Source organism: Cyanistes caeruleus, chromosome 19 (genome assembly GCF_971803275.1).
Source record: "Cyanistes caeruleus chromosome 19, bCyaCae1.hap1.1, whole genome shotgun sequence".
NCBI classification, from domain to species: Eukaryota; Metazoa; Chordata; class Aves; order Passeriformes; family Paridae; genus Cyanistes; species Cyanistes caeruleus.
In genome coordinates, this window is record NC_141719.1 from 4,828,775 (window position 1) to 4,852,315 (window position 23,541).

General features: G+C 55.6%; 1 protein-coding gene across 8 annotated transcripts; it reads left to right on the plus strand.

Annotated features, from left to right (window-relative positions):
* Nucleotides 1-729: 729 nt before the first annotated feature.
* Nucleotides 730-18,154, plus strand: UNC13D (unc-13 homolog D). 8 transcript variants are annotated; one of them, XR_015277901.1, is made up of 32 exons: nt 730-834; nt 6,139-6,171; nt 6,429-6,536; nt 7,213-7,272; nt 7,479-7,545; nt 7,629-7,806; nt 7,936-7,980; nt 8,368-8,436; nt 8,612-8,681; nt 8,971-9,075; nt 9,353-9,445; nt 9,668-9,771; nt 9,972-10,089; nt 10,611-10,735; nt 11,002-11,092; nt 11,354-11,410; nt 11,497-11,594; nt 11,829-11,880; nt 12,171-12,301; nt 12,580-12,700; nt 13,255-13,395; nt 13,540-13,638; nt 13,984-14,190; nt 14,362-14,430; nt 14,742-14,821; nt 15,039-15,144; nt 15,220-15,291; nt 15,412-15,495; nt 15,775-15,895; nt 16,476-16,576; nt 17,371-17,576; nt 17,653-18,154. XR_015277901.1 is itself a non-coding variant. In XM_023938591.2 (32 exons), exons 2-32 carry the CDS (start codon nt 6,139-6,141, stop codon nt 17,754-17,756), a joined length of 3,138 nt encoding a protein of 1,045 aa, XP_023794359.2. In that variant the 5' UTR covers nt 730-834; the 3' UTR covers nt 17,757-18,154. The 8 variants fall into 8 exon arrangements, 6 of the variants coding, with proteins under 6 accessions (XP_023794359.2, XP_086712855.1, XP_086712856.1 ...); XM_023938591.2 differs by having other exon boundaries at nt 16,453-16,576; XR_015277900.1 differs by lacking the exon at nt 730-834 and adding an exon at nt 3,770-4,114.
* The last annotated feature ends 5,387 nt before the right edge of the window (nt 18,155-23,541 follow it).

Here is a 23,541-nt window from a genome sequence, read left to right on the forward strand (position 1 = left end):
AAATAAATTGCCTTTGAAATCTGTGTCCCCCATTCTCTGTCCCTGCAGTGAGGGGATGATAAATCCAGTGTCTGAAACAGAATTATCTCACTGGGAGAGGGAAGTGAAGACAGCACATGACAGTGATGGTGAAAGCATTTTTAAGTGGTCACAAGGTGCTGTGAGGCAAATGAGGGATATCCAGGTCTACACATAAAGTCTATGACTTCCTCAGAGTCATCCTGGCAGCTCTTGTGCCAAACCTCTGCTCCTGCGCAGGGCTCCCAAGGGGAACAAAGCTTTCACAACTGCTCTGTCCTGTGTGGGTGGCTGGAAGTCCCCTTTGCTCTTCCCAGAGGGATGGAGTTTGCCTTGACATCCTTCTAAAATGTCCCAAATGAGGAGGGAGATGCTGTCTACTCCCCACTTCCTTCCCAGGTGCCACCAGCTTTTGTGAGGTGCCCCCAGAGTGCTCAGGAGAGATGTGGGGTCAGGGCTGGAGTTACTGGGGGGCCCCACTGGAAACAGGGAGGGGGATGACTGACATCCCTCCTGGCTATGGAATCGTTCCCCACAGCACCCAGTGGGTCCCAGGGAGATACCTCACCCCCCAAAGAGGGGAAACAGGGACATCTCTCATTTTGAAACCACCTTTCTGTCCTCTGCCTGGTGCCTGCACTGTCCCCTTTGCCAATGCCTGGCAGGCGCCACTGGCTTCTGCAGAGTCATCAGACCCCGTGCTTAAAAGGAGAAGTGAGGGAGGGACATGTTGAAATCAGTTTTGTGACTATTTGTCCATCTCCATCCGAGAGATAAGAGTGTGGCCAGGCTGTGGCTTCAGGATCAAGACAAGAGGTAGGAGATAAACTACTATTAATGTTGCTGGAGGGTTATTTCCTAGCAGCTTTTCCTTTAGGGGGAAGATGATTCCCTATAAAGACAGTGATGATGCTTGTTCTTTGGAGATCTGTCTTCTCAGCAGCTATAACCCCATTCACAAGTGAACTGTGAACTTTATTTATACTGGGGACAGGTATAAAGGGTTTTCCTTTAGGATGACTTGTTTTGGAAAGGAATGTAAGGCTCCACTCCACATTGTGCAGATATATGTTGGTTATTTTGGGAGGCAGACTGACAGCGTGGGAAGCAGGGGCTGTTTTGTGGAATGCCAACCCCCTCCCTTTGTAAAGTCCTGCCTTGGATGTCTGGAATGTTTTGCAAGTTGTTTGCCAGTCTGAAGAACTTTATCAGGAGTTTATCAGAGTTTATCAGGATTGTCTCTACTAACCAGAAATCCTCGCTTATTCTGGAGCTCTTCTCTTATTGATTTCTGGACAAGGAGTAATTTGAGGTGCAAATACCGGAGCTCAGTGATTTTTGTCACTGGTATTTTGTGGAACAGGTGGCTGTTGGTAAAACCCAGGGGGAAAAAAAGATATTTGCTGCTTCTGAGACCTGATCACCAAAGAGCTCTCCCATGGCACACACAGAGGCTCAGATCCATGTGATCCCTGCACAGATTCCTTCCCCAGGACCGTGCTGGCCTCTGATGGGAGCTGGGTGCTCCCACCCTGCCGGGCTGTGCCTGAGCATTTCCTGTGGACGCTGCAGTGGCCAGCTGGGGAACTGCTGGGGAAAGTGCTTTTAAACAGACACTTCCACACTGCAGCTGAACTTTTGCTTTCTAAAGCCTGCACATCCCCAGCCTAGGCACCAGCTCCTGGCCAGAGGGTCACTGCCTGATGCCTAGCCATAGTTACAAATGGGTTTTATTTCTCCAGTGTTACAAGGAGGAAAGAAGTGGGTTTGAGGATTACTAAACCCTTTCAGCTGCTCTCTCTGTGCTGGTTGAGGCAAGAGCCATCCTGACTGCTGTTAATTTTTGTTGGCAAGGAGCAGTGAAAGGTGTGAGCAGCTCCAGGATGCTGAGTCCATGTCCTGCCTTTACCTCTGGAGTTCCTCTTTGCAGAGCCAGATTTTGCTTTTACAATCAAAGCTAAAAGCAAAGATGCCAGCAATGGTTTCCAAAGGCCATCATGCACTTTTCTCTAGTTCCCACTAACAACATTTTGCAAGGGAGCACAGAGCTGGTGTCCCAGATCAATAAACTGCATTTGTGTGTGTCACGGGACAGGAATCGGCTTCTCCACCACATCCCCTCCATCAGCAAGGGAGGAGATGCTTTTAAGCCATTTGCCCAAGGTGAGCCAATGAAAAAAGGCTGGATAAAGCCAAGGCTGAGGCTGGCAGAGCTGGGTAAGCACCTCTGAGAATTTCTGACAGTTACCAGAGCCCTCCTGACAGGGGAGAGAGCAGAAATGTAACAAGCAGCTTTGTGCAGACCTCAGAGGACAAGGCTGAAAAACCTCAGGAGTGCATTTCAGCTTTTTGGTGTCTCACTGTATCTCTGGATTTTTATTGTGTAGATTATCTTGGCACCCCCCTACTCCTGGAAATTCAGTGTTTTTATGCTGTGCAGCCCCTCTTGGTCCCAGTCCTGTGCTGGATGTCCTGGATAAAGAAAATCTGCATCCCACATCAACCCCCTGCCTTTGCTCCCAACCCTTTTTCCATCTCCTGGTCCCACAACTTCAGGGAGCCCCTTTTGCCATTATAACCTCCTCTTACAGGGTTCCAGGGCAAAGGGAGGTTGTGTCTCTCTCAAAGCAATTAGAGCAGTGAAACCTGCCTCAATTAAAGGACTGGATGAGTGCAAGGCTGGAAGGGACTGGCTGCCTGCCCTCATCCTCTCACAGAGATGCTGCTGCCAGCATCCTCCTGCAGCCCAGCTTGGAGCCAGCATGCTGTGGGGCTCTGTGCTGATGGACTCTGATTCCTTCACTGGTATTAAGGAGACAAATTCTCCAGTGCAGTTTCCATGGTCATGGTTTCCTGTTTGGATTCAGCACAAATCCCAGAGTGCCTTCACAGTACCTCTGATCCCACTGTGGAGCCACTGCTGCCTGTGTTACATCTGAAACATCTTTTTGAATGGCTTTTGGACCATCCAGGGGTCAGGAAGGTGTGAGGAAGACAAAACCTGCCCTTGGGGAGTCACTGCCATGCTGCACAGGGCCTGTGGCAGTGACACCAAGCCCCAGCAGTGACACTGAGCACAGGCTGATGTCCTTGTCCTTCCCCAGGCTGTGGGTCAGGCTGCTGAGCAGAAAATGCTTGTGCAGCTCCACAGCTCCTCCAAAGCCCAGGCCGCTCTCAGCTGTGCCTGGAGACACAACAGACACCCAGCAGCAAACTGGATCTTCCCCTGGCATCTCCTGATGCCCAGCCAAGCCTTCCCCCACCCAGTTTGTTATCAGTGAGAGCATCCTGATAGGGATGTGCGAGGGGAGTGCTGCTCTGTGACAGGCCTGGCAAGCTGCAATCAGATAAAGTGTTTACAAAAATGAAAGCTGATGGTAAAGAACAAGCTTTCAGCGTCATTTCTTTCTGCTTTTTTTCTCAGTAACCAGCTCTTTTTGGACAGCCTGTTTGGGAAAAAGGTCACAGGCCCTTTCTCAGTGCTGTTCTTGGCTTTTCATTGCATCTGCTCTCAGCCCAACCTTGTGCAACTCTCCTGGGTGTTGCAAGGACTTCTCATGCTGCAGCTTTTGCATGGGGCTTCAAATCCCCTCCATCCCCCAGGGCTGAAGGCACCCCCTGCTTTCTGCACCCCCTGCCCCTGCTCTTGGCACCACGGATCCCAAAGACACATCAGAGCCCAGATCCTTGGTGGTGTCTCTGCTAATCCTTTCCATCACCCCTTCCCCTGCTGGGCTTTGCCTTCTCAGGACTATTTCTCTCCAATTCCTGGCTCATGAGTGATGGCAGGGGCTGGATGTGACACGTCCCACGTGTGATGCCATGTGTGCCATGTGGAGCTGGTGGCTGTGGGTGCAGGGTTGGGGTGTCTGTGTCCCCGGGGTGCTCTGGCAGGAGCCCTGAGCGCGTTTCCGCTTCTCTGAAATGGCCACGCTCTGATAAGGGCTGTGGTTTCCTCCTGAGAGCGAGAGAGGCTGTGGGGGAGAACACAGCTCCAGGCAGAGCTGCAGCCCTGCCCCACACTCAGCCTCCCCCCGAGATGGATCCTGCTGCTGAGAGCCCCCCAGGGACCCTCCCCGGGGAGGAGAGCCCCGAGGTAGGTGGCTTTGAGCTTTTTGGAGGTGTGCTGGCACCAGGCAGGGTCAGGGGGGCTGTGCCCAGGGGACCCCGGGGGCAGCGCTGGGTGCTGGGGCTGTAAAAGGGAATGAGAGAAAGGGGAGCGAGGCTGGGGGTGCCCGAGAGATGGGGGTGCCATACCCGTGTAAATGGGCACCCCACGGGCTCAGCTGCAGCTCTGTGCCCCCGCTGAGGTCCCCTCTGGGCTCGGCTGTGGTTTCCCAGCACTTCCCAGCCTCTCTGGGCTCTCTGCTGCCGGCAGCTCCCCCAAAACCTGCTCCAGGCCATCCCAAAGCAACCAGCTTCCTCTGGGCCCCCACGTCTGTCCCCGTGGGAAGGGACCCACAGCTCTGCCCAGGGCTGCTGGATGATCTGTCCTGCTTCTGGTCCCCACTCAGGGACTTGTCCTCCCTCCCCAGAGCCCCCGTCCCTGCTGCCTCCCCCCGCTGCAGCTGCTGGGGTGGGCTGATGCTGGTGGCTCTATCCAGACCTGGGTTTAAGCAGCACTCCTGGACTGAGCTGGGTTCTTGGCATGAGGATTAGCAGCAGTGAACAGGCCCTGGTGGCTCAGCTCAGCTTTATCTTAACCAGTCCCCTGTGCACATGGGAGCAGACCCTGTGTCCAGGGCAGAATGGAACAGCAAGGAGCTGCCCCCAAAAGCAGCAGGGATTCCTCCCCCTGCCCTCCTGTGCTACCCCACTGCTGGGCAGGGCACAGATGCTTGTGTCTTGCAATAAACAACAGCAGCAGAGAAATAAAGTCCCTTTTCTGTCCCCTCTGCACTTGCAACCTTGCAATGGGGCAGCACTGGCTGTGGGGATGCTGAAAGATTTGGGATGGGGCCATGTCCCCCTTGCCTTGGCACAGGCAGGACAGTGCCAGCAGCAGCAGGAGGTGCCCCTGGGCAGGGGCAGGCTGGGACCCTCCTAAGTGCAACAGGTCCCCTTTTCACAGGGGGCTACTCAGCCACCAGAGCCCCCAGCAGCCACCAGTGGGTACAAGGAGAGATGTGGAAGGTGGGGGGAGCAGCTCAAGGGTTAAACTCGCCAGGGCTGGAAGGGTTGAATTCAGTCCAGATGGCCAGGGGATTATGCCAGCCCTAGATTTGCCATAAGCAAATGTTCAAGCTCAGGGCTGGTTTATTTTTTTCTGTTAGGGGTTCCTAAGGTCAATTTGGGGCCTGGGCTGACCCACAGGTAGGATTCATCCATCCATCCATCAATCCATCCATCCATCCATCCATCCATCCATCCATCCATCCATCCATCCATCCCTACCAGCCCTGCATGAGCAGGTGCTGGGATCATGCTCTGCCGACTCCCCTCAGCCCAGAAAAGCCCAAACTCATTTTAAAAACTTCTGTTACATGTTTTGGTGTCAGCCCCTGGTGCTCCCAGAGGCTCCAGTGCCAGGACTGCTAACAGATGGCACAGGGACACTGGTCCCCTTCCTCTGGCGGTGTCACTGCTCAGATTCAATTCTTGTTTGGAAGGTCAGTGCTGTTGTTGGCCATCCTTCAAGTGGGGAATGAGCAGTGCATTGCAGCTTTCAGAGATTTGTAGCAGTGCACCAAATCCTGATGGATTTTGGCATCTCCTTGCCCAGCCTGGAGCTCCTCACGGTGCTCTGGCCCCCTGCCCTGTCCCTCGGCTGCTTTGCTCTCCAGCCTGCTGGAGTGAGTGGCTCTGGGGGGTGAGAGGTGGGTGATTGGCTTTTAAAGCCTCCTGGGGGTCACCCCCAGCTGCTGCTGCCACCCTCGCAGCCCCCTCCTCAATTAATGGGGCTTGGGGGTGAAGTTCCCCATGCTGTCCTGCTGGTGGGCAATGGGGGACACTGTCCCTCGGCCCTGGGGTGTCTGTGGGGTGTCACAGCGTCCTTTGTCACATCCCACCCTCGTGCTGTGGGTGATGCTGCCCCATCCTGGCTGCCCTGCCCTGTCTGGCCACGATTTCCTCCTCAAACCACGCTCTTGATGGGAAACATCTCTTCTCTTCTCTCCCCAGATGGATCTGTCCCACCGGTTCTCCAAGGAAGAGGTCCGAGCGTGGCCCCACTGTGGTTTCCCTTGGTGGCACTGGAGGGGGTGGCAGTGCTGCAGGGCTTTGGGGACGTGGCTCAGCTCCTGGAGCTCCAGGACAGCCAGTGGTGGTGGGCAGGGCTGGGTGCAGGGGGTGGCAGGGCTGGCATGGGGCTGGGGGAGCTGTGAGGAGGAAATCCTGCTGATCCTGGGAGTGCACAGAGCATGTCCCTGCTGGCTGTCCCCACATGAGGTGTCAGCACTGTCCCCCCACAGCTGGCCCTGCTCTACCAGGAGGTTCTCTACACCATCCTGCACCGTCTGGGCAAGCCCAAGCAGCAGCACATCGGGGATTCCCAGGAGCTCTACTCCTATGTGCAGAAGGTGTGTCCCCCAACAGGGTCCCCAAAACCTGTCCCCTGACATGTCCATCCTCCCACCTACAGAGGATGGTAGGGATTTGTTATGCCCCAGGCTCACAGAGTGAGTTTTTACAGGGGCTTTGATTCACTCTGGTGGTTCACAAGAGACCACAAAATCCTCAGGAGGCTGAATAACAAACTTTTACTTGCAAACTGGAGAATATTTATGTTGAATATGGTTGGGCTTTCCATGTGTTAGGGGCTTGGACTGGACCAGGGGCCAGGATGTGGAAATGCATCATCCCACCTATGCAGAACTTGCCCTGACCCCCACCACACACAATTTCTCTCTGCTCCTTTGGAGCCAATAATCTTCCCTCTGGCCCCCTACAGGGTCATGCAGAGGAAGCTTTTAACAAACACCATGAAAGATGTAGCAGCAGCATCCAGCCAGAGGGCTGGGAGCATGCTGTGGTTGGGAGATACTAACCCTGGGGAGAAGTTTATCTTGGGGATGGTGGGAAGAAGGCTCTCCCTCTCTCCCTTGAGAGATTTCAGCTGGTCCCCACCCTTCCTGCTGGACTGTGCCGCTTTCCTCTCCCCTTGGGCTGGTTGCAGGGAGCAGAGGGAAGCCCCTGGCTGCTCTCCAGCCCCTGTTAACAGGGCAGCATCCATCACCAGCCCCAATATCCACACAGGCTTTTGGCATGGACGCGGAGGAGCACAGTGCGATCATGCAGCAGGTCATGGAGCTGGAGGTACAGTGTGCAGCTGGGCTGGTGCTGGGGGGCTGCAGTGCCTCTGAGCCCCTGTGACTGGGATTTGGGGTGCTCTGGCATTGTCACTGCTTGGGTGGGAGCTGATGGCAGGGTCCTGCTCTGACCCCATCCTTTCTTGCAGGGTTGAGCCTTCCTCACGGGGTTGGTGACCCCACACATTAATAGCTGTTTTTTCATTTTCCCAGAGCCCCATTTACTGCCTGAAAGCCACTGTGAAGGAAGCCAAGGGAATTTTGGGTAAAGATGTCAGCGGTAAGTGGAGATGTGTGGGTGTCCCGTGGGAAGAGGGGCAGCTGCTGCTCCCGAGTGGAATTCCCACACCTTCACCCTCACAGGGCTCAGTGACCCATACTGCCTGCTGGGCATCCAGGCCAGGGGCCAGGAACCAGCCCACCCTGACCACAAGAAGAGAACGAAGGCTGTGGTGAAGGACCTCATCCCCGAGGACCAAATCCATCGCACCCAAGTGATAAAACAGACCCTCAGCCCAGTGTGGAACGAGACCTTCATCCTGTAATCCCCCACCCCACCCCTTGGCTCTGCCCTCTGCGGGGATGCAGGGCATGGCCAGGCTCTCAGCTGTGGATGGGGGTTCACCACTCAAATGTTCCTCGAGTAACAAAATCCCCTGGTGCCTTGCAGGGAGTTTAAAGACGTGGAGACAGCCAGCTTCCACCTGGACATGTGGTGAGTGACCCCCACCCTGCCCCCAGGGTGTCCTGCCTCCTGGGATTCAATCTGCAGCTTTTTTAGAGGCCAGAAGCCAGCTGGGAACCCCTTTCCCCATCACTTTGTGTGGAGCAGTGCAGGATGTGACCTGTGCCAGCAGAGAAATCCCAGGCTGGCTGTGCCCAGGCCTGGTTTAGGCCTGGTCCTAAACCCTGGTTTCGGCCTGGTCCTAAACCCCGGTTTCATTTATGGAGAGAAGCCACGTGCTGACAGATTTGGGCTGGGTTTGGGGGTGGCCTCAGTCCTGCCACTTCCCTGTTCCTGTACTTTCCCTTCTCCATGTCATTGCAACTCTCTGCTCTGTTTTTCCATCGCCTGATTTCCCCCTTTCCCCGCTTTGCGCAGGGACTCGGACGTGGTGGAGTCGATGCGGCACAAGCTGGGGGAGCTGACGGACCTCCACGGCCTCAAAAGGTTGGTGCTGCTGTGGCCCCAGGGCTGCTCAGGAAATCTGGGCTAGAAAATGCTTATTTGCCTGCTGGATTATAAAAATCACCTTTGGACGGAGGAAAGGAGTGCGGCAGGTCTGTGTCACCCTGCTCCACAGCTGCAGGATACCTTCCCACCCCCTTTCGTCTGTTCCTTCCAGGATCTTTAAAGATGCTCGCAAAGACAAGGGGCAGGACGATTTCCTGGGGAACGTGGTGGTTCGGCTGAAGGTGAGCGCCGGGTGCCTGCCCTGCTCCAGGTTAAACCCCCGGCAGCCGGGCAGGGTCCCTTCCCTGCGGCAGCACAGCCAGGATCCCTCCAGAGCCACAAACTGACCTCAGCTCCCTCCCTGTGCCGCAGTCACCCCACCACAGTCACTGCACAGCCTGTGCTTTTAACCCTACACAGAATGTCCCTGCCCCATTAACGCCGCGGGATGAAGATCCCCTGGTCTCTGAATGAGATCCTCCTCCTGGGGAGGCTGCCCAGGGCTGCCCCTTTGTCCCTGTGTGCCTGCAGGACCTGCACTGCTGGAGTGACCAGTGGTACCAGCTGGAGCCACGGACAGAGACCTACCCCGAGCGGGGGCACTGCCACCTGCAGTTCCTACTCACGCACAAGAAGGTGGGATGGGATGTGGAAAGGGGTCCTTTCCCTTTGCCTGGGCAGGATGGGACAGCTGCCTGTCCCTTGGGGCTTGTCTGGGGCTCACAGGTGCCAGCACCAGGGTCTGCAGGTGCTGACCCTCCCCTGAGCTCTGTGTCAGCACCAGGACCCTGCTCCTGGGGCACCTGCAGCCCTTGGCTCTCCAGCCCCTCTTTTTGGGTGCTGTGTCCCCACTGTGACAGTGTCCCTGTGTGTCCAGGCAGGTGATGGCTCTCTCTGCCTTGTCTCTTTCCAGAGGGCCACCACGAGCAGCCGGACACAGCCGAGCTACACCGTCCACCGCCACCTCCTGCAGCAGCTGGTGTCCCACGAGATCCTCCAGCACCAGGTACCACCAGCACCAGGAGCAGCCCTCCAGCAGCTGGGCTGGGGGAGGGCTCCTTTGCAGCCCACACCCCGACACACTGATGGGAATGAGGGTCAGGATGACGCCTGGCATCCTTCCAGGGCTCCCACTCCTGCACATACACCCCCTCCCCACCCTGGTGCCTGTCCTCATTCTCCCTGTCGTGCTCCAGGACACATTGCCCCTCCCTTTTCCTCCTGGCAGGCCGGCAGCACGTCCTGGGATGGGGAGCTGAGCAGCCACGCCAGCACCGTGCTCTACCTGCACGCCACACAGAAGGACCTCTCTGACTTCCACCAGGACATGGCGTGAGTGCCCCGCACCCAGAGCACCCCGGTGCAGCACTCAGGGCCTTCCTGGGACCCTCTGCCACAGCTGGTCTGTCCCATGAGCTCAGGTGTTGTCCCCAGGACACCTGGGTGCCACCCCTGTGACCCCAGCTGTGACTGTGGCTGGCTTCTGTGCCCCCAGCCCCCGGGGGCTCAGCCCAGCCCTTCCTCCTCCCCAGGCAGTGGCTGGCCTACAGCAAACTCTACCAGAGCCTGGAGTTCAACAGCAGCTGCCTCCTCCACCAGATCACCAGCATCGAGTACCGGTGGGTGCAGGAGCGCCTGAAGCCAGAGCAGGTGAGGGGGCTCCAGCACCGCTGTGGGGCAGAGATCAGGGAAAGGTGTCCCAGGCACCCAGCCCAGAGCCTCTCCTCCCCTGGGAACCCTCCTGTGTTGCAAGAAGGGCAGGAGATTGTGGGGTACAGGGGTGCCAGGGTGTTGGAGGGCATTTCCCAGTGCTTTGTTCCCCCCTCTGTGGAGAACCCCTTACCCTTTGCACTGACATCCCCTCCCCCACCTCTGATCACAACCCCCTGCAAAACTTAAATATGACCCAATTTCTGCTTCTCACAGCCTTTTCAGCTTTTCCCAGAGCATCCCTGCACCCTGCTGAGACACTGAATTTTCCATGCATAGCAATGAGGTTTAAGCACAAAGCTCAGTTCAGTCCCTCCAGGGAGAAGCTACCAGAGACATCAGGGGGTTTTTTCCCATCCCTGGAGCAGGCTGGAAGGGAATGGGAGCACCAGGTGCCATGGTCCAGCCAGCATCTGCCTGTCACTGAGGAGGATAGTGCATGTTTCCTTTCTTCTCCCCAGAACGCAGAGCTGGCCGAGTCCTTCCAGTCCTTGCTGACCTACGGGGTCTCCCTCATCCGTAGGTTCCGCATCATTTTCCCCCTCTCTGTCCCGAGGTCCAAGGAGAGGCTCCAGTCCCTGCTCCGGTGAGTTGGTCACTGCTGCCAGCTGCATGTGGGGTCCTGTGGCTTGGCCACTGAGATGGACAAGCCCCTGAGCTTGAGCAAGACTCAGTGTGAGCCCTTTGTCCCCATCTGGGCTGCTGTGACACTCATCCTGTGCCATCCCTCATCCTGGGCTCCCTGTGGCGGTTGTTGCTGGAAGGGAACGCTGTTTGGGCAGGGTCTGTGAGGGAAGGAGTGTTTGTTTCTCATGGCAGGTGCTGGGTTCACTTGAGGTTCTCACTTTGCAGGGTCCTCGTCCAGATGTGCAAAACAAAAGCTTTCCATGAGCTGTGCACACCCAGCCCTGACCTCACCCAGATGGTCTCAACAGCTCTGAAGGTACTGGGGGTCTCACCCACCCCAATCCCTGCAAGGTGGGACCCTGTGGCTCTCCCTTTCCTTCCATCCCTGCCCAATGCCCACACCTCAACAAATCCATGTGGATCACCCTGGCATGGGAAATACCCACCCCTCTTCAACCTGGTGGTCCCTGCCTGTGGTTCTCACCTCACCCAGGGCACAGGGAGAGTGAAGGGGGTGACAGAGCTGGCTTTGCTCCTCCTGCTTCCCTGCCATCCCACCAGGACTCCTCTCTTGCAGTCAGGCACAACGGAGTGGTTTCACATGCAGAAGCAGCACCTCAAGCCCATGGTGAAGGTCAGTTCCCATCTCTGTCCCTCTGACATGATAAAGTCACCTCAAAATGTCTGAGCATCCAAAACAAGCTGTTCTTTCCTTTGCAGAGCATAGAGGAGAATAGCAAGGCCTTGTCCAAGCTCCTTCAGGAGGTGATAGAAGACCTCAAGCAGTGCCAAAAGATCTGGAATAAATTGTTCAGCACGTAGGTTTCAATGCTCAATCTCACCCCCATCCATCTTCCCTGGGATCAGGAGTGACAGGGCATTTTGATGCCTCATTCCTTGGCCCTTGGGCTGCACAGATGGGATCTTTGGTCCCATCTCTGCCCCTTGCAGCTGTGCTGTCCTCACCCAGGACACAGCCTGGCAGGCTTTGCTGGGCAGGCTTTGCTGGGCTGGGGTTGGCAGGCTCCTGACTCTGCATTTTTCTCTTGCAGCAACCTGAAGCTGAATATCTTCTCCATTGCCTACCTGGAGCTGGAGAGCCTGGTGAGCAAGCCTGGGCTGCTCTGCCCTCAGGGGACTAAAGCCTAAAGCCAGGCTGAGGTTTTTGGCCACCCTTCAGGTGGCACCTGCTTGCTGCAAGGCTGGAAGGGGAGTGAGAGAAACTCGCCCTCTCTCCCTGTGTGCCCATAGGGTGACTCTGGGGACTGTTTGACCCAACAAATCTCCTCAAATGCCACCCAAAAGGAAGAGGAGTCCCCTGAGCTGACCTTGCTCCAGAAGGAGCCTTCCTGGCCGGACCTCAGTGTGTGTCCCCTGCCCTTGCTCCCATCCAGGTTGCGGAGCACGTCCAGGAGCAGCTGCACGAGGTTGACAGCAGCATGTCCAGACCCACAGCCGAGAGCCTCTTTGATCTCTACAGGAAACTGCAGGAGCTCTGTCAGATGAGGGACTCCCTCCCAAACAGGTATGAGAGCTCTCTCCTCCTGAGAGAGGAGAGCTGCCAGAGGGAGGGATCGAGCAGTTAACTGAGAGGATCTCTGGATCCTTCCCACTCACCTACATCACTAATTGCACACCAGGCAGAGCAGGCTGTTGGTGTCAATGGGAGCATCACCAGGAGGGTTTTGGGCTCATCTCTGGGTGGGATTGGTGTGAGAGCAGGAGGGGTGATGGTCCTGTGCTGCTGCTGTGCAATTGGAGAAGCCAGCACATCATCCATAGGGATGATGCCTTCATCCACAGGGATGGACCTCTGGCTCTGAGCAATTTCCACCAGTGGTTCGAGGAAGCGTTACCCCTGTGGCTGCAGAAGGCCTACACCACCACACTGGAGAGGGCTCAGAGAGCCATCCAGATGGACCAGGTAATGTGGGGAGGAGAAATCTCCCTCCTCCCTTTGGGACACTCCAGCTGTCCTCCATAGCTTGCTGCTGTGCCTGGCTCACAGCACTGAGACCACCACATAGGTGCCACTGGCAGCCCAGGAGCAGCCTGGCTCCTCTCTCAAAAGCATAAAAATATCTGTTTCCCTGGGCCAGGTGACCCCCACCACCCTGGCCCCACACAGTGTCCCTGTGTCCCTGGCAGCCTGATCTGTGATCTGAGCTCCCTGCATTTGGGCTATGCTGTGAGAATCCCCTTTGCTTCCAGTCTCCCTGAAGAGGGGAGGAAAGGCAGGCATGGGGCCACAGGCTGCCCTTCAGTGGGGTCCAGCAACACTGGGTGGGTGTATGGAGGGAAGCAGGGAGCTCGTGCTGCTCCATCCATCCTCATCTCCACTCTCCAAAGTGGTTGTGTGATGACATTGGGATCCAAGGAGCTGATGAGGGGCCAGAGAGCCCCAAAGAGAAGGAGCAGCTCTGCTCTCTGGGTTGGCATCTCTCTGTACGAGCTGTGTTTGCCTTCTCTGCCCCTCAGCTGAAGCCTTACGGGTATCACAAGCACAGCACATCCACCGTTGACCTGTCCACCTGCTACGCCCAGATCGTGACAACCTGGCAGCAGCTCAACTGGCCAGACCCTGAGAAAGCCTTCATGATCATGGTCAATCTCCTGGAGGTTTGTACACCTGGGCACCAGTATACCTGGATTTTCCTCCTCCTGCTCTTGAGGACGTGTCTCCATGAAGGAGCCGGTGCCCCACGGTGATGTGGTCCCCGTGATGCCTGGTTCAGTCCCGTTTGTTTCCTCTCTGTCCTGCAGGACATGTGCAAGATCTCCCTGATGTACTGCAAGCTCATCAAGGAGAGGGCCGAGGCTCTGTCGCTGAGCGAGCAGGACGAGGGCGAGGCGGCCAACAAGGTTGGTACTGGAACTTGTCCTGGTTGCTCCAGGAAGGGCAGGATTTGGCCCTGGTTTCTGGACAAAGAGGCAGCTGAGCTGCTGAGAACCCAGCTGACATCCCCAGTTTGAGTTCCACAGGGACCAGCTGGCCATGAAAAGCCATAATCTGGGAAAATCAGGAGGGAAATTATGTGAGCAGTGGGAGCAGGATGGGGATGGGGACACAGGTGAGGATGAAAATGAGAATGGAGATGGTGATGGGACTAGGGATGAGGATGGGGATGGAGATGGGAATAATGATGGGGATGGGGATGTGGGGTGCTCCAGGGAGTGTGGACCCTGGAGCAGACCCACCTCTCCCAGCTCTGCATCGTGGTGAACAACATCGAGCAGCTGCGGCTGCTGATGCTGAAGCTGCCGTCGCAGCTGGACTGGGCCCAGCTGGAGCAGCGCATGAGGGGCATCATCGACCCACAGCAGATCCAGAACGCTCTGCACAACCAACTCCACAGCACCGTGGCCTGCCTGGACCACGAGGTCCAGGACGTGGTGCAAGCTCTGGCTACCAAGGTGACCACCTGCCACTGATGGCCCCTTGGCCCTCACCCAGCCCAGAGCAGTCTCACCCAAGGTGTCCTGAAGCCCCTAATGCTCCTGGGATGGAGACAAGGTGGAGCTGGGCATGGGGAGGCTGGTGCAGAAGGCAAAGTCCAAGTCTCTTCCTGCATTTCTCTCTGGCAGCTGGAAAAGGGCATTGCCAGGCACATCCAGGAGCTCTCATCTTCCAGTGACACCCAGAAACCTGAGGATGTAAGTATCTGGTCCAGCCCCTCCTGGACCATCTTTTTTGGACAGCCATGGATAGCCTTTGCTTTCTTGGTGGGTGTCTCTGTCACCCTCCATCCCTGCTCCCTGCCCATGCCTGGGGCACAGGACACACCAGTGATGGGGCCCAGACCTCCACAGCCTGCACTTGATGCCCACGTCAGCAGCAGGACCTCAGCAGGCACAGCCTGCCCGTGTTCTGTGGGAAGGAGCCCCTCTGGGATCCTGCCTGGCCTGCTGTGTCCTGCTGGATACCCCCCCCTGCCCTCCCCAGTGCCCCTCTCCTCTCACTGCAGTCCATCATCCCACTCATGAAGTTCCTGGAGTCGGAGCTGCAGTACCTCAACGAGCACCTGGTCCAGGAGAACTTCAAAAGGTGACCAGGGCACTTGGGATGCACTGTGGCAGAGGCCACCAGTGTCACCATCTCTTGGGCAGGAGCATCCCCTCAGCTCCATGGGGTTTGGGTCCATCCCACTTTGGGGCTGGCAGGATGAGGCACTTCCTTCTGGGGCTTTGCAAAGCCCTTCAGCTGGAGACCATCCCCAAGCCCAGCCCCTGGATCCTGCTCACAACCTCCCTCTCCCCTGCAGCCTCCTCACTCTCCTGTGGCAGCACACCCTGTCCGTGCTCTCAGCAGCACAGGGGCCGCAGGTGCCCTCGTTCCAGCACTGCCAGAGGCTGTTCTGTGCCCTGAAGGTACCAAGGGGAGGCAGAGGGGTCCTTGGCAAGGACAGGGGTTTGGTTGGTGGCTGACAGCATCCTTGTCCCCAGAGCCTGGAGCTGTGCTTCCACGCTGAGGGCTGCGGGCTGCCGCTGGAGACCCTCCACAGTGCAGCCTTCCAGGTATGGAGACGGGGATGGGAGTCCCTGTGGGTTGCTTTGGGAGGAAGGGATGCCAGGGAGGACATCCCCGGGCTGTGGACCTGTCCGTGTGCTTGAGCATCACCTCACACCCTCCCACAGAGGCTGGAGTCTCACCTGGCTCTCTGCTCCGCCACCAGCCGCAAACTCATCCAGAAATACTTCAGCAACAGGATCCAGCAGCAGGTAGGAGTCTGGATGGTGCCCCCAGCCCCCTCCCACATCCCACCCTTGCCCACAGGCCCTGCCTGTGGAAATGTGGGATTTCCCCACCACCCTCCCAGTCCTGGGGCTGTTGGAGCAGGGTTTGCACAGTGTTGAACAGGAGGAGGCTCAATTCATCCCAGAGGATTCCAGCACACCCTGGTACCCCAGAATTCCTGCTGAGCCTCTGCCAGACCTTGTGCATCCCCTCCATGATGGGGATGAAGGACAGCACCTTTATCCTTGTACCCCACTGTCCAGCTGGACACCAGCTCAGAGAAGTACGGGGCCGTGACCATCAAAGCTCTGTACCGGCCTTCGGAGCAGAAACTCCGTGTGGAAGTGCTCAACGCCACCAACCTCATCCCGCTGGACTCTGATGGTGGGTGTGTGTGGGCAGGGGAGACACACTGCCCCACGGCCCCTGTCCCTGCTCCCCGTATGCCCCAGTCAGGAGAGATGCTGGCAACGCATGGACTCTCTCTTGATTTGCTTTTTTGTCCAAGGAGGTGGATTTGTGGGAACAGAGGGGTTATTGCAGTGGTCCTGGGTGCTGCGGTGGGATGTGGCAGGCAGGACTATGCAGGACCCACATCCCACTGTTTGTGGCACACGCCAGCAGCCAGGGCAGGCGGCTTTTCTTCATCATGCAAACCAGCCGCAGATAAAAAACCACTCCGGGGGTGAGCAGCGACCTTCTGCCGGTCGGGCTGCCGTTCGGGGAGCTCTCCAGGAGAGGTCACTCCTCCTGCAGCCGCCCCTGGCCGATGGCTGTGCGGCCAGGGCTAGGGATGTCCCCGCACCCCCCAGGAGCCCGGGGTTGCGGTGAGGATGCCCTGACCCCCCCCCTGCAGCCACCCCGGTGTGTCCAAGCCCCCCCGGTTGGGTTCATCCGTGCAGAGGGGCCAGGGGAGGGGGCTGATGTCTGCACCCCACCAGGCTCCAGCGACCCCTTCGTGCAGCTCACCCTGGAGCCCCGGCACGAGTTCCCCGAGGTGGTGGCCCGGACCACCCAGTGCAAGAGGAACGAGCTGCACCCCCTCTTCGATGAAGCTTTCGACTTGTACGTAGGGGCTGACACCCCCCGGGCCCCCCCACTCCCCGCAGCCCCTCAGGCTTCAGCAGGGCCTCTGCCATGGGGCTGCTGCTCCAGGAGCCGCCTGTGCCCAGGGATTTCAGCCCCTGCACCCCAAAGAGCCGCGATGGTTCGGGGCTGTGCTGGGGCCCCGGGGGGTTCGGGTCGCTGTGGGGCTGTGCTGGGGCCCCGGGGGGTTGGGGTCGCTGTGGGGCTGTGCTGGGGCCCCGGGGGGTTCGGGTCGCTGTGGGGCTGTGCTGGGGCCCCGGGGGGTTCGGGTCGCTGTGGGGCTGTGCTGGGGCCCCGGGGGGTTCGGGTCGCTGTGGGGCTGTGCTGGGGCCCTGGGGGGTTCGGGTCGCTGTGGGGCTGTGCTGGGGCCCCGGGGGGTTGGGGTCGCTGTGGGGCTGTGCTGGGGCCCATGGGGGTTCGGGTCGCTGTGGGGCTGTGCTGGGGCCCCGGGGGGTTGGGGTCGCTGTGGGGCTGTGCTGGGGCCCATGGGGGTTCGGGTCGCTGTGGGGCTGTGCTGGGGCCCCGGGGGGTTGGGGTCGCTGTGGGGCTGTGCTGGGGCCCATGGGGGTTCGGGTCGCTGTGGGGCTGTGCTGGGGCCCCGGGGGGTTGGGGTCGCTGTGGGGCTGTGCTGGGGCCCCGGGGGGTTCGGGTCGCTGTGGGGCTGTGCTGGGGCCCCGGGGGGCTCGGGTCGCTGTGGGGCTGGTCTGGGGCCCATGGGGCACGGCAGGCTGGCACCGAGGGGACGGGGTGTGATTGATGATGCCCTGGTGCAGCTTGATCCCCCCCGAGAAGTGCCGGCAGGAGGGGGCCTGTCTGCTGCTGACCGTGTTTGACTATGATGTGCTGGGGGCCAACGACCTGGAGGGCGAAGCCTTCTTCCCCCTGTGCCACCTGCCCGGCCTCGGCAGCGAGGAGGACGAGGCTGACATGGGACGGGTGCCCCAGAGCCGGCTCCCCCTCACCCACCCCAAGCCCACGGGTACGTGGAGCCCCTGCAGGGTGGGGAGGGGGCTGTGGGGAGCAGCTCCCACCATTACCGCCCTCCTCTCTGGCAGATGAGATCCTGCAGCTGCTGGAGTCCAGGAAAAGGGACAAAGAAGCTCAGGCCTTCGTTAAGCTCCGCAAGCAGCGAGCCAAGCAGTCCAAGGAGACAGAGTGAGGAGGGGCAGGAAGATGCCCTGGAAGGAGGGGTCCCGGGACTTCTGTGGTGTTGAGAACCATCTGCAGGGGGTGTGGGGACAGAGGGGTCCCTGTGCCTGACCCAACTCACCTCCACCTTCGGCATCAACGCTCCCATGAGCCAGGGAGGGTGGGCAGGTGGATTCCGGGGGATTTCTTTGCCTGCCTGGACTAGTAACACTACACGAGGGATGTGGAAGTGTGGCTGTCCCTGTCTGTCCCTCTGGAGCTTGTGACTGCCAGTGCTGCATCTCCTGACCGTGTCCCCAGCCCTCCTGTCTGCAACATGACTGACTCAGGCTGGAGACAGCCATGGCCAAACCTGCCTTCATTTTTTTTTTATTTTTCTTTAATTTTTTAAATTTCTTTCCCCCCTCATTTTCTTGTGGCTAAGCCTCTTATTTTACATGAAAAGCCACAAAGCTGATGCGTGGGCTGTGTGCTTTGGGGCAGTGGCCCTGTGCTGGGAGCAGCACAGTGGGGTGGGACAAGGCATTTGAGATCTGGTGGGAGCTGCTGAATTTCTCCTTTTTTAAAATGTGCATAGCTGTTGTGTGTTTGGTTTTGGGTTTTTTGTAATTTTACCACCAATTTTACCTCCTGGAAGCCTGGGATCTTGCAGCAATCAAGAGCATCACAGCCCTGGCAGCCAAACCAGGAGGCATTTTGGGCAGCTGACAGTCCAGGCATGGGGTGCAGGTCCCTGGCATCACTCCCAGCCTGTGCCAGGGACCTGGGTCCCTCTGGAATTGGTGGGAAGCCCTGCAGGGTGTATCCACGTGGGGTGACAGTATGACAGCAAAAATGCAATGCAGGTGGTTGTAACAATTTGGTGGGTTTTTTTGAGCTTGTTTTTGCTGCAATTAGTACTAATTACACACCTGGAGCTCCCTCTACCCCCACCCTGCAGGGAGATGGCCGTGTTTGAGCTGCAGCAGGTCCCTGGGAGCTGCCAGGGACCAGGGAATTAAAAGCATCCCCCTCCCGGGTGCCTGAGCACCAGCTGCTCCCTCGGTGGGCAGAGCAGCCGCTGGGTCAGCTCAGGTCAGATCCTGGATGCGGGGGTGGGAAAAGAAAAAAGCTCCTTTGGTGTCTGTGTGACAGAGCCCACAGCAGGAGGGATTAAGGCGCTGCAGGCTCTCAAGGAAGCCATTTGCTGGCTTAGGTTGCAGTGCAGAGAAATAATATTCCAGAGCTGGGTCTGGGAGTGTGGGGACACTGCGGTGGGTGTCATTTCAGCCAGGTCCAGCACCCCGCAGCTCAGCTGGAGCTGGCACCTCACACTTCATTACAAGGTTCACTACACGAGGCTGGAGGTTTGAATATGGTCTCAGCTCATTTTTAGCTGTTTTTATAAAAATCACTGTGTCCCACCTTGCCCTGGGCTGGCACCAGCAGGCATGTCCCAGGGAGCAGGTGGCACGGGCTGACCTCTCATTTGAGATTGCTTGCACTGTATTATTCAAGGTGTTTTAGCTTCAGTTTTGCTCAGCTCCAGGCACTTGTGTGTGTCTTCTCCCACCCTAAAAGAAATCCCACCTTTTACAGAGAAAGACTAATAAACCTTAATCAGTCAGAGCACAGCTAGCGCCATGGAGGTGGAGAACAGCCCAAGCATTAAAAAATAAGGCTTGAAGCACACAAAAACCAGCTCCTAGCAAATGCAAGAATGATGAGAGGAAGAAATCTCCATCATCGTCCTCCTAATCCTGGTCAAGGACCCGACACAGGCAGATGGCCAGAACACAAGAGGGAAGGGGCTGGCATTTAGATCTACTGATTTTATTGTGTTACCAAAAATCTGCAATACAAATGGGCCCATTCAGATTTTTGTTGTGATTGGACTAATGGGAAGTGGTTGATACATCTTTGAAGCATTAATTAGACTAAAATTAACAGGTAATTTTTGGATCCACAGGCTGGGTGTGCTCTTTTGGGTGCCAACACACAAAACACTGTGCAGGCACAGCTCAGCTCTGCCCAGCCTGGCTCTTCCAGGACATAAATCCATGTCCAGACCAAGAATTTGGGTGAGAAATATTTTGATTTGCCACCTCCAAAGGGGTCTCTGCCCCACCTTAGCATTGCATTGATGTTCCCCATCTTTCACTATGCCTCCACCAGGAAAGTGAATTGCAACACCCCGAAAACGGAGGGGAGCTCAGAGTGAAATTACTCTTGGTTGTGTGAAAATTTGCCACAGATCTGTTGTTTTGAAGGCTCCAAAGCCCAGATTTCTCCACCCTCCCAAGGCCCAGAGCAGAGCCTGGGGCTGCACATCCACCCGGGCACGCATGCGCACACACACACGCACACACCGCTTCAGTTTGTAGTTTTTTTCTTAGCAAAAAAATAAAAATTTATTGTCCTCTAAAAAAAAAAAAAAAAAAAAAAGAAAAAAAAAAAGAAAAAAAAAATCCATCCTGCCCTTGGAAACTGTGACACAGATTGAGTTCTTTCCAGCCCCACATGCAAATTCACTCTGCCAAGAAAAGAGTCTAAACCAGGTTTCCGACAGCCAAAACACATATTTACAGAGTACGAGAGAACGACAGCTGAAATCACAGTTCTATACATGGAATCAACAACACGTTTTACACCACTGATCACCATTCTGCCAACTTCTACACGGACTAGGGGCGCCTCTGCCCAGTGCCCTTCCTCCTGGGGAAAGCAGGGAAGGGACTGGGCAAGAATTGCCACCAGAAATACTGCAGTGTGTATTATTATTATTTTTTTAAAACGTATACTGTATTTATTTTGTTTTAACATTGGAAGCTACGGAGTGGGGAAGCCCCAGAAATCTCTCCAATGCAGTCACTACTTTGCAGGAATACTTCACCTTTAAAATACTAGATTTTACATCAGTAACATCTATTTTGCTGTTGGCCATCACTCCAAGGATTATAACTCTGGAGGAAAACACTGGTAATATTCTTCCTTCTCAGATAGGGGAAAAGGAGGAAGAGAGGAGGTTCAGAGACTGGTGGAACAGCAAGGGGTGACTGAGTCCATTCAGTGTTATGGGCTTCCTCCCAGGGTAAGGAATTCTCTTCATTGTCTCAGCTGCACAAGCCTTGCCAGTGGCTCAGGTTCAGCTTCAGAGATGAACAAAAGTGTAAAACCCTTCTGCAGGGGATCAGCTGCAGGGACCCCCCCAGGGGAGGGATCTGCTTTAGGAAATGTGCTCCAGCTCTGAGAGCCTTGCCGGGTCCCTCCCGTGCCACAGCAGGCACCTAAGGCTGGAGAGGAGCTCAAAGTGGTCCTGTTAGCCCAAAATGCCAACATCCTGCAGCTCCTGGCTCTCACCTGCAGCTCCAACCCTGCTTGTTGCTCTGGATCTACCCAGGCTCCTGTTGTCCCAAGCCACCTGCTTTGGGTTGGTTTTCCGTAATAATGTACAAGTTTATTGACCTTTAGGATGCTGTGGTTTCACAACACAACCACAACTCCCTTCCCCCAGCTCTCAACTCAGAAGTGTCTGACCTGCCCAATTCATCACCCAGGTCAGCTCTCCTGAAACTCCCAAAAATTTGGGGAGGAAAATGTCATTATGCAAGGACTCTGTGTGAGGGGGCAGGACCCAGACGTGGTCTGGGCTGTTCAGCTGGGCTGCTCCCCCAGGAACCCTGTGTGGAGCCCACTTTTATTTGTTTGAAGCCCCCTCAGCTCTGCTGTGTTACTGTGTGTCCTGTAAAGGGAGTTCCTGCTTCAGAAGGAAGCCTGACAGTACGTGACAGGGGCTACACTTATTAGCACCAGGTTTATTTCAGCTCTTTTTACACCACACAAAAGCTGATCACAGACTCTCAAGCCTCAACTGCAGTGCTGTGATTATGGTTTGTCCTTCCTGCACGGAGCAGGCAGCAACAACTGCTGGAGTGGGTCAGGAATGCTGCTCCTTCCTCCTGCTCCCACCTCATTTGGTTCAGAAATTGTCTTTAAATGGCCCACCAGAACATTCACAAAATATGCAAAGATGAAGTTCTCTTTTCCATCTGATGCTTAAGAATATAAATTCACATTTCAATATTCCTCTCCTTTTTTTTTTTTAAAGCAGCAAACAAATAGATAGAAACCTAAATTTAGGAAGTGTTTCTTCAAGAACCAGAGGAAAGTGAGAAAATCTATGTGCTTGTGCAAAGAGAGTGCTGAGAGAGGTTGGGGTGGGGGCAAGGGAAGGGTCTAGTGCTAATTCCTTCAGGCTGCTCTGCCATGAGTGCAGTGTGGCAATGGAAAGTTAAATTTTAAGGGCCACAAACAGGTGAAATTCTGAATTCTTTGGTCCTTCAGTATAAGTTTTAAAACAGAGAAACTGTTTTACTCAAAAGGGAAAAACACATTTTCTCTGGCCAGAAATTTTTCCTTGTACCCCAGGGAAACTGGGGGCAAACAGCTCTTTCCCCTTAACCCCCCAAGTCCTGCATCACCCCGTGACTGGAAGTCCCACAGAGACAGCCCAGGCTGAGCTCAGGGGATAAGTTCCATGTGGAGGGATTCCCTGGTGGAGTCACGGAGCTGGTGCTGGACAGATCTGGAAAAAGAGGGTGGGCAAAAGGCAGCATCACCCCTGAGCAGCCCCCAGGGAGGAGCAGAGAAACCCCCATGCTCATAAAAAGTGTTACAAACCATAGCCAAAAACGGGCTGATCAGCTCTGCTGCTTATAAATATTAAAGACCTGATTCAAGAGTTTATTTCCTATGATTTAAGTTAGTTACAAAAAAAAACCTTTTTAGTATTTTTTTTTCTTAATTGGGCTTTTTCCTCCTCCTCCCCCCCACTTTAATTTTTTTTTTATTTTTTATTTTTCCTAAAAAAAAGAGAAATGTTCATGTATTTTAATAAAAGGTCTTTCCTTAAGATCAGACCAAGGCAGATGTGCTGCCCCATGGCACAGACATTCAAAGGCTATAACCAAACAACATAGCCACAATAGTCACTCAACAGTGTCTCTCCATTAAAAAAAATTAAAAAACCTGATGCTAGTTACAATAAAATACACATGGAAAAAAAGCATTTTTACCAAAAAACCCAAAAACAAGTTAATGGGAAAACATAAAAAAGAACTACACAGAGCTGCACTTAAGAGATCATCTGGGAATGCATATTAACCCCTTCCATGGAGAGGAAAGGTGGAATTATGGAAGCAAACCTAATTATGTGTTTGTATTAAATATGAAGCTTTCTGAGAGGCTCTGGTAAAAATTCAGTTTTCCTACAATAGTGGGCAGCTGGAGGTTCCAGTGCTTTTCCAGGTCACGGAGGGGCAGCACAGGACCATCCCTGTGCAAAATAAAAATGTTTAGTCAACTGAGTGGCCTTTTGGTTGAGATCCCAGCAGGTTACTGCAATCCACCTGATGTAAAAATCCAATGGACATGCTGGTAGGGAAAGTCACAGGAAAGCTCAGCTGCTGGGCAGGTCTGAGCTGGTGGCATTTCTCTGTCCTGCTGGACTATTTCTGTCACCACACATCTCCAGCACAAGGATCTCTGGAGCCAGCAATCCACAAACCCCCCTTGAGCTGCTGATACAGGCAACAAAAATGTCCTCAGCCTATCTGGAATTGGTTCATGCACTTCAGCAGTGACTACGAGTCAGGTCCCTGTGGCTAAAACAAAACTAATCTGGTCTGAAACAGTAAAAAGTCTCTGGACAGCCACCAGACAAAGGGGTGCCCGGAGAGAACTAACCTCTGCATCCAAATTTCCTTCATAAAGGGCTTTGGCTCACCCAAGGGCAATACTTCTAAGGCTGCTCAGAC